General features: G+C 60.1%; 1 protein-coding gene across 5 annotated transcripts in view; it reads left to right on the top strand.

Moving 5' to 3' along the window:
- The first annotated feature begins 11,609 nt into the window (after positions 1-11,609).
- The window catches only part of UBN1 (ubinuclein 1), a 30,259-nt gene continuing 26,283 nt past the window's right edge, over positions 11,610-15,585 (top strand). For all 5 annotated transcript variants that reach the window (XR_010304505.1, XR_010304504.1, XR_010304503.1 and 2 more), the window contains exons 1-2: positions 11,610-12,059; positions 14,051-14,137. Coding sequence is in view for 1 of the 5 variants with exons in the window: in XM_064153173.1 (XP_064009243.1) it covers positions 11,817-12,059; positions 14,051-14,137 (330 nt within the window). In the remaining 4 variants the exon portion in view is untranslated. The remainder of the gene's footprint in view (positions 12,060-14,050; positions 14,138-15,585) is intronic.

Genomic DNA, 15,585 nt, shown 5'->3' with positions numbered 1-15,585 from the left:
CGTGCTTCAGCCAGCGCCGTTCTCCCGCCGCTGCGCATGTACTGCCCCGGGCTTAGCCCGTGCTTCAGCCAGCGCCGTTATCCCGCCGCTGCGCATGTACTGCCCAGGCGTTAGCCCGTGCTTCAGCCAGCGCCGTTATCCCGCCGCTGCGCATGTACTGCCCCGGGCTTAGCCCGTGCTTCAGCCAGCGCCGTTATCCCGCCGCTGCGCATGTACTGCCCAGGCGTTAGCCCGTGCTTCAGCCAGCGCCGTTATCCCGCCGCTGCGCATGTACTGCCCAGGCCGCAGCCAGCGCCGTTCTCCCGCCGCTGCTCATGTACTGCCCAGGCCTCAGCCAGCGCCGTTATCCTGCCGCTGCGCATGTACTGCCCCGGGCTTAGCCCGCGCCGCAGCCAGCGCCGTTCTCCCGCCGCTGCTCATGTACTGCCCAGGCCTCAGTCAGCGCCGTTATCCCGCAGCTGCGCATGTACTGCCCAGGCCTCAGCCAGCGCCGTTCTCCCGCAGCTGCGCATGTACTGCCCAGGCCTCAGCCAGCGCCGTTCTCCCGCAGCTGCGCATGTACTGCCCAGGCCTCAACCAGCGCCGTTCTCCCGCCGCTGCGCATGTACTGCCCAGGCGTTAGCCCGCGCCGCAGCCAGCGCCGTTCTCCCGCCGCTGCGCAGGGCTTGCTCGTGTGCGCCGCCGAGCAGCACAGGGAGGCAGCCGCCGCCCGGTCCTGCAGCCGGGACCCGCCGTGGCCGGAGCTCCGCTACGTGGAGCGGAAAGCAGCAACCGGAGGCGCCGGGGCCACTGCGGTTTGCTGCGCTCGCCCCATAGAACCATGGAGGCGTCTGGGTTGGAGCAGCCCTCTGAGAGCATTGAGTGCGACCATTCTTCAGCTGCGCCACGGCTGGGGCTGCTCCGCGGCCCTCAGCGCCACAGCTCTGCGGCTTTGAAACGCCTCCGGGGCAGGCCCCCCCTTGGGCAGCCTGCTCCAGTGTCTGAGGAGCCTTTCAGGGAAGAAGTTTGTTCTGATACCCTAACCCTCTTCTGGGCCGATTTCAGGCCGTTTTCTTTCCGGTCACTTGTTGCTTCTCCCTGGGGAGAAGAGTCCAGCCCGCAGGTGGCTCCAAAGCTCCTGCCAGGGCGTTGCTTTGGCTCCCCTCAGCCTGGGCACTACCTGCCACGGCGCCCTGATGGGTCGTTAGCAGATCGCCTTCCCCTGCCTTAGCTTGGAACGAACGGCACATCAGATCTAAGTTTTCTCCGCTTTTAATTACATCACATTGGAAAGCTTGTGCTCATTAATTACAGGAGGCAGGAAGGTTTAGCAACAGAAAGGTTGTCAAAGTGAACGTTTATCTTATTGCCTGATTCCATATGTTCCCAAGAATTCTTAACTGAGAATCGCTGGATTGTTATGGCTGGAAAAGACCTCCAAGGTTATCAAGTCCGACCATCAATGTAACATTACCATGGCCCCTAAACCATGTCCCACATTGTCACTCCTACATGTTTTCTTAACACTTCCAGGGATGGAGACTCCCTGGGACAGCCTATTCCAGTGCCTGACCACTCTTTCAGTAAAGAAGTTCTTCCTAATGTCCAATCTAAACTTTCCCTGGTGCAAATTGAGGCCATTTCCTCTTGTCCTGTCAGTAGTTACTCGGGAGAAGAGGCCAACACCAGCCTCACTCCAACCTGCTTTCAAGGAGCTGTAGAGACCAGTAAGGTCTTCCCTCAGCCTCCTCCTCTTCGGGCTAAACAAACCCAGCTGTCTCAGCTGCTCCTCACCAGACCTGCTCTCCGATCCCTTCACCAGCTTTCACAGGGTGTCAGGGGTTAGAAGGGACCCAAAGAGACCATCGAGTCCAAGTCCCCTGCCAGAGCAGGACCATAAAATCTAGCTCAGGTCACACAGGTACACATCCAGACAGGCCTTGAAAGTCTCCAGAGAAGGAGACTCCACAGCCTCTCTGGGGAGCCTGTTCCAGCACCAGACCCAGCACTGATCCCTGGGGGACTCCACTGGTTACAGCTCTCCAGCTAGACCTTGCACCACTGATCGCCACTCTTTGAACTCTACCTTGTAACCAGCTCCTAATCCACCTCACTGCCTGCTCTTCCACCCCACACTTCCTGAGCTTGCTCACTAGGGTGTCATGGGAGACAGTGTCAAAGGCCTTGCTAAGGTCAAGGTAGACTACGTCCACTGGTCTCCCAGCATCTACCCATTCAGTTGTGTCATCACAGAATGCTATCAGGTTAGTCAAGCATCATTTCCCCTTGGTAAATCCATGCTGACAACTCCTCATAATCTTCTTCTCTTCCAAGTGCCTTGAGATGCCCTCCAGAAGGAGTCACTCCATCATTTTTCCAGGGATGGAGGTGATGCTGACTGGTCTATAGTTCTCTGGAACCTCTTTCCTGCCCTTTTTGAAGACTGGAGTGACATTGGCTCTCCTCCAGTCCTCAGGCAGTTCTCTGTCAGCCAAGGGCAGTGAAAGAGAGCAGAGAGAAGCAAAGAGCTGCAGTGCTTAGGAGCAAAGAGGGACAAATTGGTTGTGCTTTGGCTTTTGATCCCTGTTAGCAACCCAAAGGCTGATCCAGACTTTGTCACTCTTCTTTTTTTACAGCCAAGAATCAGGTTTCTTTTATTAAGATGTTCCAATTAGCCCCAAACCAGCAGATTCTTAAAGGGGGGAAATTGTTGCCCAAGGGAAGGTGCTGGAGTTAGAGCTAGGCACACTGTGCTGGGCTGCTAAGGAGGGCACTGCCCAGGGCTTCTGTGTGGCCAGATGCAATCCTAAACACTGAGGTACAGCAAGGCCACAGGAGCCACCTGAAATGCATTGATGCATTTAGTGCCCAGACTAAAGGGTAGAGCTGGCATGGGTACAAGGAATAAACAAGGAATAAACTCTTTGCAGTGAGGGTGAGGAGACACTGGCACAGGTTGCCCAGGGAGGCTGTGGATGCCCCCTGCCTAGAAGTGTTGAAGGCCAGGTCGAATAAGGCCTTGAGCAAGCTGTGCTGGTGAGAGGGGTCCCTGCCCATGGCAGGGGGTTGGCACTGGCTAATGTCTGTGGTCCCTGCCAAGCCAAACCAGTCAGGAGTCTCTGATGTGTGAGAGGCAGAGGCCTGCAGTGCCCAGAGGTGACCCAGAAGGGAAAGCTGAAGAGACCTGAGCAGTGCTGCACTAAGGAGTGAGCCCAGCAGTGGCAGGCAGGGCTGTGCCATGGCCACTTTTCCCTGGCACCTGAGCCCAGCAGGGGCAGGCAGGGCTGTGCCATGGCCACTTTTCCCTGGCACCTGAGCCCAGCAGTGGTAGGCAGGGCTGCACCATGGCCACTTTTCCCTGGCACCTGAGCCCAGCAGGGGCAGGCAGGGCTGTGCCATGGCCACTTTTCCCTGGCACCTGAGCCCAGCAGGGGCAGACAGGGCTGTGCCATGGCCACTTTTCCCTGGCACCTGAGCCCAGCAGGGGCCCTTGGTCCTCTCTCTTGCACTCCTGGATGCAGGACCAGCTGAGGGGCGCTGGGCAAGGGCGTCGGTGCCCGGAGCTGGGCTGTGTGCATGGCAACGGTGCCGATGTCACAGTGGGCACAGGGCAGCTGCCCTATAAAAGGGGGCGCTGGGCTAGGGGCGTTGGTCCACTGAACCTGGCGAGGTGAGGAGAGGGCAGCAGAGTGCCGGGGGCTGGCGTGGGGGTGCCGAGGGAGGAGTGGGCAGCAGGGCTGGGAGCTGGGGGCCTGTGCTGCGGCCCCGCCGTGTGCTGCTGCTCCCTCAGCCCTGTGCTGCTTCTCCCTCAGCATCAGAGAGCTTTGGAGAACCCCAGCGCCGTGGTGGGAGACAACCTCCAGAGCTCTGCGAGCCGAATCAGCGAGATGGGCAGCGCCCCCGTGGAGCCAGGTGGGAGCAAAGCTGCCCTCCCGCAGCCCGGCAGAGAGCCGCCTGGGGGCAGCCCTCGGGAGCCTTTCCCCGGCCCCACGCAGGAGCTCACCGCACTGCCTTCCACTCTGCCCCTGCAGCCTGCCAGCTGTGCCGTAAGGTGCAGCTGGACCCAGACATCTATGGGGTCAGGCTGGAGCAAGACGGGATGTGCGTGCACAACTTCTGCGTGGTGAGTGCCCCGGGGGGTCCCTCCTGCTTCCCCACAGCCTGGCCCTGCCGCCCTCTGCTCAGCAGCTCCTTCCCTGCTCTCTCTCCTGCAGTTCTTTGCCAGTGGCATTTCTCCTGTCGCCTCCGCATCAGACTGGGTGAGCTACTCCCCGTCTGATGTCCGAAGAGTCATCGAGGAGGCGGCAGAGAAGGTGAGGAGCTGGCAAGCACAGGCGGCTTTGTGCCGGGGGAGGCTTGCAGCAGCTTAGCCGAGCCCCCGGCAAAGCAAGCCCAGCCCTGGCAAGCAGCCCTGGGGCAGAGGTGCTGCTGGCGGCAGCTGCACAGACAGAGGCCCCAGCACAGGAGCCTCATCTGCCAGGCCGAGCTGTGGGGGTGCCCGCGGCGGGGGGCACATCCTGCCCCCTGCCACGGGGCGCGGGGCTGGCAGCGGAGGTGCCGAGCAGGTGCCGAAGGAGGCTGCTGTGCTCTCTGCAGAGATGCCACGTCTGCGGCCGGCGAGGAGCTGCCATCGTCTGCCGCGAACGCAGGTGTGAGCGGAGGTTCCACCTGCCCTGTGCCGTGCGGGGGCGCTGCCTCACGCAGTACTACGGCAGCTACAGGTGAGGGCAGATGCCCCTGCCCGGGGCTGCTCCTCACCTGCCGCCCCCTGCTGCCAGCCGCAGAAGCCAGGCACAGGCAGAGGCAGAGGCAGGGGCAGAGGCAGGGCCGGGGGAGCTCTCCAGCGCCTTCCCTCCTCCTCCCCTGGCACCTGCTCAGCAGCAGGGCAGGGCACAGCACCACACACCTCGCCCATGCCTTTGCTCTTCCCCGCAGGGCATACTGCTCACGCCACCGCCCGCGGCAGGCGATGGGCAGGGACCCGGAGCCCGGCACTGAATGCCTGCTGTGCCTGGAGGAGGTGGGCCGGAGAAAGTCCTTCAGGACCATGGGATGCCCAACCTGCCAGCATGCCTGGTTCCACAGGAGCTGCATCCAGGTAGGAGCTGTTGCCTGACGCCAGGGGCACGGCAGGGGCTCAGCGGCACCAGAGCCTCCCTCATGCTGCTGCTGTTTGTCCTGCAGGGCCACGCTCTGCGTGCAGGCTCCTCAGCATTCCAGTGCATGCTGTGCAGGGACAAGGAGGATTTCCAGGCGGAAATGCTCTACATGGGCATCCGCATCCCCGCTAGGTTGGTGGCTTTTCCTCGCAGCTCACAGACAGCAGGGTGCCAGGGCTGTGCCAAGACAGGAGCTGTCCCTGGACCTGCGCTGTCCCCTGAGCCTGGGCTTCAGCTGCAGGGGGGAGGCAGGGACACACACCCTGCACCTGCCCCATGCTGGGGCAGCAAAGGCTCAGCAACTTTCCCTTCTCCATCAGACCACCAGCGTGGGATACCCTGGAGGACTTAGAAGGCCTGATGGCACGGCACGGGCGCTGTGATGCCACCGAGTGCCTGTGCCCAGCAGGCAGGGAGCAGGCAGAGGAGGAAGGGTGAGTTGGCAAAGCTGCCCCTCGGGGCTGTGCCTGGCCGAGGGCTGAAAGCAGAAGGTCCCCGACGGAGATCTCTGCTGGGCAGTGCCCTGCTGCTGCCACGGTGCCCTCACAGGCAGCAACCCCTTTGCTTCCCCAGCCCCTGGCAGCTGCTGCTGTGCAGCTCCTGTGCAGCCGAAGGCACCCACAGGAGCTGCTCCAGCCTCAGCGACAGCGCAGCTAGCTGGGAGTGCCAAGGCTGTGCCGGCCCCGGCGCTGGTAAGAAGCACAGCCCTCGGGTGCCCCTGGGCTGCCCCCCTGGCCCCGAGTGCCCAGGCTGGCTTGGCAGAGCCCCTCTGCTCCAGGAGGCACTGCCGGGGCACTGCCGGGGCCTGTGCTGCTGCCGCAGCCCTCACCCTCCTCTTTCTCTCGGCAGCTGCCAGTGCCAGGCAGGCAGCAGCGGGGCCTGAGCAGGGCTCCGCAGAGCCCGAGGGCAGCAGCCCAGCGGCTGCCCCCGGGCCCGTCTGGCAGCGGGTGGGCTCCCGCCTGCAGCGCCGCGCCGAGCAGAGCCCCTACAGCCGGGCGCGGAGGCGCCGCTAGAGCGGGGGCAGGAGCAGCCCCGGCTGCAGCTCGGCCTGCAGCTCCAGCGCCTGCTGCGAGCCGGCAGTGAGCGCAGCCTGCAGCTGCCCTGCGCCCTGCGGCGGCGATGCCTCACGCACCGCTCCGGCTGCTAGAGGTAAGGGCAGATGCCCCTGCCCGGGGCTGCTCCTCACCTGCCGTCCCCTGCTGCCAGCCGCAGAAACGAGGTGGGGGCAGAGCTCCTCTGGGAGGGCTGAGGCTGCCCCCGGGCGCTCTGACTCTGCCCCGACCGGGCACAGGCACAGACAGGGCCGGGGGAGCTCTCCAGCTCCTTCCCTCCTCCTCCCCTGGCACCTGCTCAGCAGCAGGGCAGGGCACAGCACCACACACCTCGCCCATGCCTTTGCTCTTCCCCGCAGGGCATTCTGCTCTCAGCACCACCCGCGGCAGGCAGTGCGCAGGGACTCGGAGCCCATCACCGAGTGCCTGCTCTGCCTGGAGCCTGTAGGCAAGAGGAGGTCCCTTAGGACCATAGGGTGCCCACCCTGCCAGCATGCCTGGTTCTGCAGGAGCTGCATCCAGGTAGGAGCTGTTGCCTGAGGCCAGGGGCACGGCAGGGGCTCAGCAGCACCAGAGCCTCCCTCATGCTGCTGCTCTTTGTCCTGCAGGGCCACGCTCTGCGTGCAGGCTCCTCAGCCTTCCAGCACATGCTGTGCAGGGACAAAGATGGGCATCCACATCCCCGCTAGGTTGGTAGCTTTTCTTGGCAGCTCACAAGACAGCAGGGTGCCAGGGCTGTGCCAGGACAGAGGCTGTCTCTGCACTCCTGGCCCTCTGCCGTCCCCTTACCCTGGCTTCAGCTGCAGGGGGCAGTGGGAAAGAGGGCAGGGGGGAGGCAGGGACAGACACCCTGCACCTGCCCCAAGCTGGGGCAGCAAAGGCTCAGCAACTTTCCCTTCTCCATCAGACCACCAGCGTGGGATACCCTGGAGGACTTAGAAGGCCTGATGGCACGGCACGGGTGCTGTGATGCCACCGAGTGCCTGTGCCCAGCAGGCAGGGAGCAGGCAGAGGAGGAAGGGTAGCTCTAGCCAAAGGCACCCACAGGAGCTGCTCCAGCACCATCAGCAGCACAAAGAGCTGGGAGTGCCAAGGCTGTGCTGGCTCCAGTACTGGTAAGAAGCACAGCCCTCGGGTGCCCCTGGGCTGCCCTCCTGGCCCTCAGTGCCCAGGCTGGCTTAGCAGAGCCAGGGCCTGCCTCATGCTGCTGCTGTTTGTCCTGCAGGGCCACACTCTGCGTGCAGGCTCCTCAGCCTCCCAGTGCATGCTGTGCAGGGACAAAGCCTTTCCAGCAGTGGCTGCAGCGTGGCCTGGAGCTGTCTCCAGCAGAGCTGTGCCCACCCGGGCAGGGCTCCAACACACAGAGGCAGGGCTGCAGGCTCCTGGCTCTGGGCAGTGCTGCAGCCTCTCTCTTCTCAGCACAGCCTGCAGGGACTGCGCCTGAGTCTGCTGCCAGCAGCTCAAGGTCCTTCTCGGCCCAGGGGCTGAGCTGAGGGAGGGAGTCGAAGGCTGCAGACCACCAGGCAGTGCCAGAGGCAGCCAGACTGCTGCCATCAGACTGCACTGTCCCTCGACCAGTCCCCTCAGCCTTGCACAAGGCAGGACGCTGAGAGCTGCCTGCCCTCCTGCCAGCTTCCCAAGCAGGAGGACTCAGGAGCTGGAGAGCAGCGCAGACAAATTCCTCCCCAGGGTGGCAGGCCTGGCACCCCAAGAGCCACTGAAACCCCTCAGGTGCCCCTGCAGAAGAGATTTGCTCTTCTTACTGAACCTGCTTGCGCCAAGTTGATGCTCTGCAAGTGACACCAAGCAACAGCTCAAGCAGGACTCGAGCATCTCCCCTCTGGAGGGAGACTGAGAGCCCCCAAAAATCCCCTGCACAAGTGAGGAAGGAGATGCTGGGGAGCAGCTCTGAGCAGAAGTGCTGGGGACAAGTTCCCCAAGAGCCAGCAGTGTGTCCTGAAGGCTGAGAAGGTCAATGGTGCCCTGAGGGGCATGAGGAGGCCAAGGGAGGTTCTCCTGCCCCTCTACTCGGCCCTAGCGAGGCTTGCCCAGGAGCACAGTGCCCAGCTAGCCCAGGAAGCTCTCCGCAGAAGGACACTGCCACAAGCTCACTGGCTTCAGCTGTGTTGAGTGAGACCATGGAAGGAAGGTTCATCGAGTGCTGTTTTCTGCCTTTTGTTCCTGGCTGTGGCTGCTGGGAGCAGGGAAGCAGCTTCTCAAGGTCTGCTGTGGTTCTCTGCAGGCCTCCAGGGCACGGCTCCTGGACAGACCTAGCAGTGAGTCCCATGCTGTCCCTCCATGGTGACTGAGCCATGCTTGTGAAACAGCAGCACTGGGCAAAGCACAGAAGTGGGAGAGTGAGGTGGGGCAGGGGCTCAAGAAGGACCAGATGGGCTCTTTCATCCTCTCTTGTGCACAGTGCAGGCTGTGGAGCCCTGGCACAGCTTTGGGAGATGCCAAGATCCTTCTTGTCTGCTGGCAGAGTTTCTCTAAATGGAGAGGGGGCTTGGGAACCCTATTTGTCATCTGTCAGACCTTGACCCTGCTGTAACCTTTCCTCGGAACATCAACCTCCTCTAGCTGTGTTGTGCCTGAGCTCCCTGGACAGCCTTGCCAGGGCAGGGATGTGGCTTCCTGCCATTGAAGTAGGGACATGATGTGACCTGGGGAACAAGGCCTCCAGGGCTTTTCTGCAGGTAGAGCAAAATGCTCAGCCTGTCCTCACAGTCTGGTCTGTCTCTGGATCCTGTTACAGCTCTGGGGAGCAAGAAAACTTGCCCTTGCTCTCTGCTTCAGGCTTGGTCCTGAGTTTGTGGTGGAGCTGAACTAAGGACCTCAGCAGAGTGACACTGCAATGGGTGGTGTGAGCACCGCAATGGTGCTGGAGGCTTCCCTCAACTGCCCAAGCTCCTCCTGCCTTTGGGACCTTAATCCAGGTGGCTGTTCACAGCTCCAGAGAGTTGACAGATTCCCTTTATTCTCATAACTCATCCATTTGCTGGTACTGTGAATAAACTCTGTATTCCCACCACCTCTGCTGCTGATTGTTTTCTCCAAGGACTGCATGGTGGATGGTGCCTGGGTGGCTTTTTGGTGGATGCAATCTTCACCAGACCCTGTCTCCCACAGTATCCTCCTGGAGGAACTGGCTGCTCAGGGCTTGGAATGGTGGATGGATTCCTGAGGGAAAAAACTGGCTGATGACTGGGCCCAAAGATTGGTGGGGGATGGAGTTAACTCCAGTAGGTGTTCCCCACAGCTCAGTTCTGAGTGCAGTTCTCTTCAGTGTCTTTATTAATGATCTGGGTGAGGCAACTGAAGAACCATCAGTGATCCCATGGGTGGCAGTGTTGATCTGCTGGAGAGTAGGAGGCTCTGCAGAGGCCAGGCCAGGCCAGATCAACAAGGCCAAGTACTGAGTCCTGCTCTTGGGTCACAGCAACCCCAGGAAGGCTCCAGGCTTGGGGAAGGTGCCCAGCCAAAACCACCTGGGAGTGCTGGGTAACAGCAGCTGAAGATGATGCCCAAGTGGGCAATAAAGGCACCAGCAGCCCAGCCTGGCTCAGCAATGGTGTGGGCAGTGGTTAAGCAGAACTTCTGCTCCCTGAAGGCGATGACCAATGACTGCACTGTCTCTCAAGTGCTTTTCAGAACAACCTCCTCTAGAATTCTATCAGGCAGTGAAACGAGGCCTGACAGGCCTTTAATTACCAGGTTCTTCTTTCTTATTCTGCTTGAAAATTGGGGTATTTTCCAGTTGAGAGAGACCTCTCTGGACTCCCAGCTCCCATGATGACACTTGAGAAGGGATGGATCGCATCATGGCCCACAGCTTGCTACGCCTCCAGCTGCAGCAGCTGAATTCAAACCAGTTCAGGGTCACCTGGGAGTTTCTCTCTCCCAGTCAGAGTCTTGTAGTGCAGGGTTCAGCGCTTACAGCCATACCCAAACTCCCACTGCTTTCACAGCCTGGTTAGAGTTGAAAGGGACCTTTAAAGGTCACCCGGCCCAACCCTGGCAGGGACATGTGCAACTAGAGGTCAGAGCCGCAACCAACCTGACTCTCTCCCGCTCTGCTGCCCCTTATCGCTGCCGACACTCCTACAGTTATGTTTAATTCCCCGATACAGATCTGAGCGTCTCTAAAGCGTTCCTGGGTCCGCCAGGGGCAGGACGAACGCAGCTTCTGGCGGGCAGGAGCGTTCACGCCGTTAACGTCTCCCAGGCGCCAAGGAACGCTGTTCTATAACGGACGGGGCCGCGGGCAGCCTCTCCGGCAGCCCCGACAAAACCGCCGGCGGCTACTCCTCAACCGCCAGCGTCAGCCCGCGGTCACCGCACCCCACGCGGCTCTTCCCCACGGCGCTCTGAGGCTGCACGGTGCCACGGCCGCCGCACGGCGCTCTGGGGCTGCACGGTGCCACGGCCGCCCCATGGCACTCTGGGGCTGCACGGTGCCACGGCCGCCCCATGGCACTCTAAGGCTGCACGGCGCCACGGCCGCCCCACGGCCGCCGCACGGCGCTCTGAGGCTGCACGGCGCCACGGCCGCCCCACGGCCACCGCACGGCGCTCCGCGCTCCCCGCCCCGCGGCCTTTCCCCGCCCCGCCGCCGCGCGGGGAGGGCCGGCACGTGCCGGCAGCGGCGGCGGGGATAGGCCGGCTGGCGTCACGTGGTCCGGGGGGCCGCCAGGGCGCCGTTCCCCCGGAGCGTGACCGCGGCGGCGCCGCTGATTGGGCGCGGGGCGCGCGGCCTGGGCGCGCGAGGGCAGCGCCCCCTGCACGTGACGCGGGAGCGGGGCTCGCAGTCGGGCCGGGACTCGGCCGGGGGCAGCGGCAGCGGTGAGTGCGGTCCGCCCCGCCCTGGCCCGGCCCGGCACTGGCCTCTGCCTGTCGCTCCGACGCTGTCTCTGCTCGGCCGCCGCCGGTCTGTGCTCCTCCTGCGGCCCTGAGGCCGGCCCGGTTCCCCTCAACCCCGCGGCCCACTCCCCTCAGTGCGGCCGGCCTCTGTTTCCCCGCGGTCCCTGTTTACCTCTCAGCCCCGCGACCCCGGTTGCCCAGAGCCCCGCGGCCGAGGTTCCTTCCAAAGCGCAGTCAAGCCCATGGGTTCCCCTCAGCGCTCTGCCGGGCCCGGCAGCCAGGTCTTTTTCCCCGGGACAGGGGTGTCCGGGCCTCGGTTCATCGGCAGAGCTGCTGGGAGGAGCGGAGCCCTGTCCCGGAGCTGCTGGCTCTGTCCCGGCCAGTCTGGTGGAGTCATTTGTTGTCTTCGGCAGCTGTATTGCCGGTAGCCATGGAGCGTGTGGTACAGAGACAGAGCCCTGGGGGTGGAGAGCAGTGACAGTGCGGGGCAGCTGCTGGCGTTGGAGGTACTTCTGGTCCCAGGGCTGACTCTTTCTTTCTTTCTTTCTTTCTTTCTTTCTCTCTTTGATGGCCGCAGCAAGCGCAGGCAGCACGGACCTTTCTTCTTTCCCAAGAGAATTCCAGACTGCAAACGACTCATTCCTCTGCCAAGGGGCTCGGCTCTCCTTTAGCCAGCGTGTGACATCCGTAGCTGTGTAGCTGGGTCTGACCATTTCTGGTGCCATGGGAACTGTGCCATGAGGACTGGTAAGCCTGGACCATAGCCATGACGGAGCCCCACAGGGTTCCCTTCACCACCCTCCACGGCCCACTGAGCAGCAGCTTCCTGAAGAGGTCTCGGAAGGACGATGGAGAGCAGCCCCAGGACACGGAGCCGGCGGCCACAGCCGTTCGGATCACCCTGACCCTCTTCGAGCCAGACCACAAACGTTGCCCAGAGTTCTTCTACCCAGACCTTCTGAAGAGCTGTCGAGGGAAAGTGAGAGGTGGTGGTCCTTCAGGAGACAAGGTGGGTGTCCTCGTGGGGAACCTCTGCTGTAGCTTGAGGTCACAAAAATGACCTGGGGGTTGGGTTGGAGCAGCTCTGCTGCAAGGACAGGCTGAGGGAGCTGCGGGTGTTCAGCCTGGAGGAGAGAAAGCTCCAGTGAGACCTTGGAGCAGTCTTCCAGTACCTGAAGGGGGCTCCAAGGCTGGAGAGAGACTGTTTACAAAGGTCCTCAGTGACAGGACTGGAGGCAGTGGTTTGAAATGAGAGCAGAGCAGATTGAGATTGGATGTGAGGAACAAGTTCTGCAGCAGAAGATTGCTGGAACACTGCAACAGGTTGCCCGGGGAAGTGCTTAAGGCCTCATGCCTGGAGATAGTCAAGGTGATGCTGGACAGAGCCGTGGGCAACCTGATCTAGTGGAGGCTGTCTCTGCTTAGTGCAGAGGAGGTTGGACTGGATGAGCTTTGGAGGTCCCTTCCAACCCAGAGCATTCTGTGATTCTGTGTTCCAAAGGCTTTTGCAGAGTTGCTGTTTCAGTGCTGGTTCGGGAGCTGTTTTTGAGGTGCTGAGAGGTGGAGGGAGGGTGATTGGGCATCCCATGGGCGGGAAAAGTGGCATCCAGTCAGAGGTTCTTGTTGTCAGGGCCATACTGCCTCACTCATTTAGGGCTTGTAATGATAGGATGTGGAGCAATGGTTTGGAACTGGAGCAGGGGAGGTTTAGTTTGGGCACCAAGGGGAAGTTGTGCACAGTGAAGGTGAGGAGACGCTGGAACAGGTTGTCCAGGGATGTGCTGGAAGCCATCCCTGGAGGCACTCAAGGTCATGTTTGCTGTGGCCCTGAGCAACCTGCTCTAGTTGGAGATGTCCCTGCTGCCTGCAGGGGAGTTGGCCAAGATGCCCTTGGAAGGTCCTTTCCAGCCTGCTGCATTCCTGTGGTTTGCCTTGTGTGGCATTTCATGTCAGAAATCATGTTGGTGGGATGTGATGCTCGTTCGGTTTGGAGCTGCTGGCTCTGCAGTGATGTTTGGTACCTGGCTTTCTAGCAGTGGTGAGGAGCCCTTTCCCAGGAGCTCTATTCCAAAGAGCAGCAGCAGGAGAGGTGCTCCTGTAGCATGTGGCTGGATCTGCTTTGGGCCCTTACTCTGCTAGCATGTGAACATGTTCACCTCAGTGCTGGATAAGATGTTTTCAGGTGTTGCCTGACAGCTGTTTGGCTGTTGAAAACTTTCTCAAGGTACAGTGGCATGCAGACTGCTGTCACCTCTGGACTCTGTGTCAAGGCTGTTTTGCTGTCAAGAGGAAGTTGGTTGGATGCTGCTGGATTTTACTGTCACAGCTGTTTAGAAGTCAGCTGATGGTTCATGTTGCTTTTGTTTTGTTTTGAGAGCCAGGAGAAGCAGAGACAGGTACCAAAGCAGCTGAGAGAGCTCCTGAACCACAGAAACTCTCAGAGTTATGGCATGTTTGGGGTGGAAGGGGCCTTTCAATCTCATGTGGTCCAACCTGCTGCACTCAGCAGGGACACCCCCATCCAGAACAGGTTGCTCACAGCCCCATGCAACCTGACCTGCAGTGGTGCCAGCCATGGGGCAGCTCCCACCTCTCTGGGGAGCCTGGGACAGGTTCTCCCTACCCTCAGTGTCAAACATTTCTCCCTGCTCTCCACTCTCAATCTCCATTTTTGAGTTTAAACCATCCCCCCTTGTCCTGTCCCAACAGGCCCTGCTCACAAGTCTGGTCCCAGCTTTCTGATCAGCCCCTTTGAGTTCACATGGACCTGCTTCTCCAGGTCTCTCTGGATGGATCCTACCTCTCAGACACATCACCTGCACCACTCAGCTTGGGGTCAGCTACAAACATGCTGAGGGTGCCTTGATCCTCTGTCTTGTGTCATTGGTGAAGATACCAATCACTGCTGATTTGCCTCAGCTGTGCCTGGCTGCTGTATTGGTGATGAGTTGCAGCATGAGAGAACTGCCTTTAATGTGTTTGTCTCTCTTATTTCCACAGAAGAAAGACCCTGCTGACCCCTTCAATGATGAAGAGAAGGAAAGGCATAAAGTGGAGGCTCTTGCTAGGAAGTTTGAAGAGAAATATGTAAGTTTGTCTTGTGTTGCATCTGGTCTCACATTAGCCCTGGGCACAGGCAGTGCTGTTAAGCTCCAAAAGCACCAGCTGGTGGCTTTGAGTTTTATTTTCCTACTCTCAGTCCTTTATCCTTGCTGGAAGGTTCTGGTTTCTCTCTTCCTATCCCATCTCAAGGCAGTGAGGCTATGAAAATAGTTCAGATGTGCTCTTAAATCATGGAGTCTACTCAAAGGGAGTGGTGCTCTTGCTGATAGTGGCAAAGAAGTTGCTGTCATTTGTAACACTTCCCTTGCTTAAGCCAAAATTAATCTGTAGGCCATGGCATCTGGCAGCATCTAGGCCCTAGGAACAGACACTGTGAGTGGCACAGCTCTGCCTCACTCAGGTCTTTTCTCTTCTTCCTCTCACTTGATTTCAACAGGTAGCAAATCAACTGCATAAGTTTTGACCACAGGCCCCTCCGGAGATTGAGTTGCTGTCTTGCCTTGTGATAAGGATTTGACCTCTGAGTCGCTTTAATGCCCTGGGTGCATGGTTCATGGACTAGAGAGTTTGTAGTGATTGTGTAGCAGTTGTGGAGGGCAAATCCATCCCTGCACTGGCAGCAAGGTTGAAGGGACAAGTGCTCGGTCCTGCCCTTGGGGCACAACAACCCCAGGAGGGCTTCAGGCTTGGGGCAGAGTGGCTGGAAAGTGTCCATCAGAAAAGGACCTGGGGGTGCTGGGTAACAGCAGCTGAAGGTGAGCCAGGTGGTGCCCAGGTGTACAAGAAGGGCACCAGCAGCCTGGCCTGGATCAGCAATAGTGTGGGCAGCAGGGCAGGGATTGTACCTCTGTTCTGGGCACTGGTGAGGCCACAGCTTGAGTGTTGGGTTCAGTTTTGGGTCCCTCACTCGCAGAAGGACATTAAAGAGCTGGAGTAGGTCCAGAAAAGGGCAAGAAAGCTAGGGGAGAGTCTGGAGAAGAGGACTGGGGAGGAGCAGCTGAGGGAGCTGGGAGAGTTGAGGCTAGAGAAGAGGAGGCTGAGGGCAGAGCTCATTGCTCTCTACAGCTCCCTGAGGGGAGGCTGCAGCCAGCTGGGGGTTGGGCTCTGCTCCCTGGAACCAAGTGACAGAATGATTGGGGATGTCCTCAAGTTGCCCCAGGGGAAGTTGGACGTTAGGAAAAAATTCTTCCCAGCAAAGATTCTCAGGCAGAGGATCAGGCTGCCCAGGGAGGTGGTTGATTCCTCATCCCTGGAGGTGTTTCCAAGAGGAGGAGCTGTTGTGCTGCGGGTCATGGCTTAGCCTTGGTAGAATTAAGGAATAGGTGGACTGGATGAACTGAAATGGCTTTGCCAACCAAAATGTTTCCCTGATTCTGTTCTGTGATTCTAAGGGGCACAGACCTAATTCAGCATCACCTCTGGTGGAACAGAGCCAGTCTGGCTGGCAGCTCAGCTTCTGTTCCAGTTCGATG

This window comes from Pogoniulus pusillus, chromosome 13, assembly GCF_015220805.1.
Source record: "Pogoniulus pusillus isolate bPogPus1 chromosome 13, bPogPus1.pri, whole genome shotgun sequence".
NCBI classification, from domain to species: domain Eukaryota; kingdom Metazoa; phylum Chordata; class Aves; order Piciformes; family Lybiidae; genus Pogoniulus; species Pogoniulus pusillus.
Note: the sequence above shows the minus strand (reverse complement) of the source record. Positions and strands in the feature narration are given on the sequence as shown.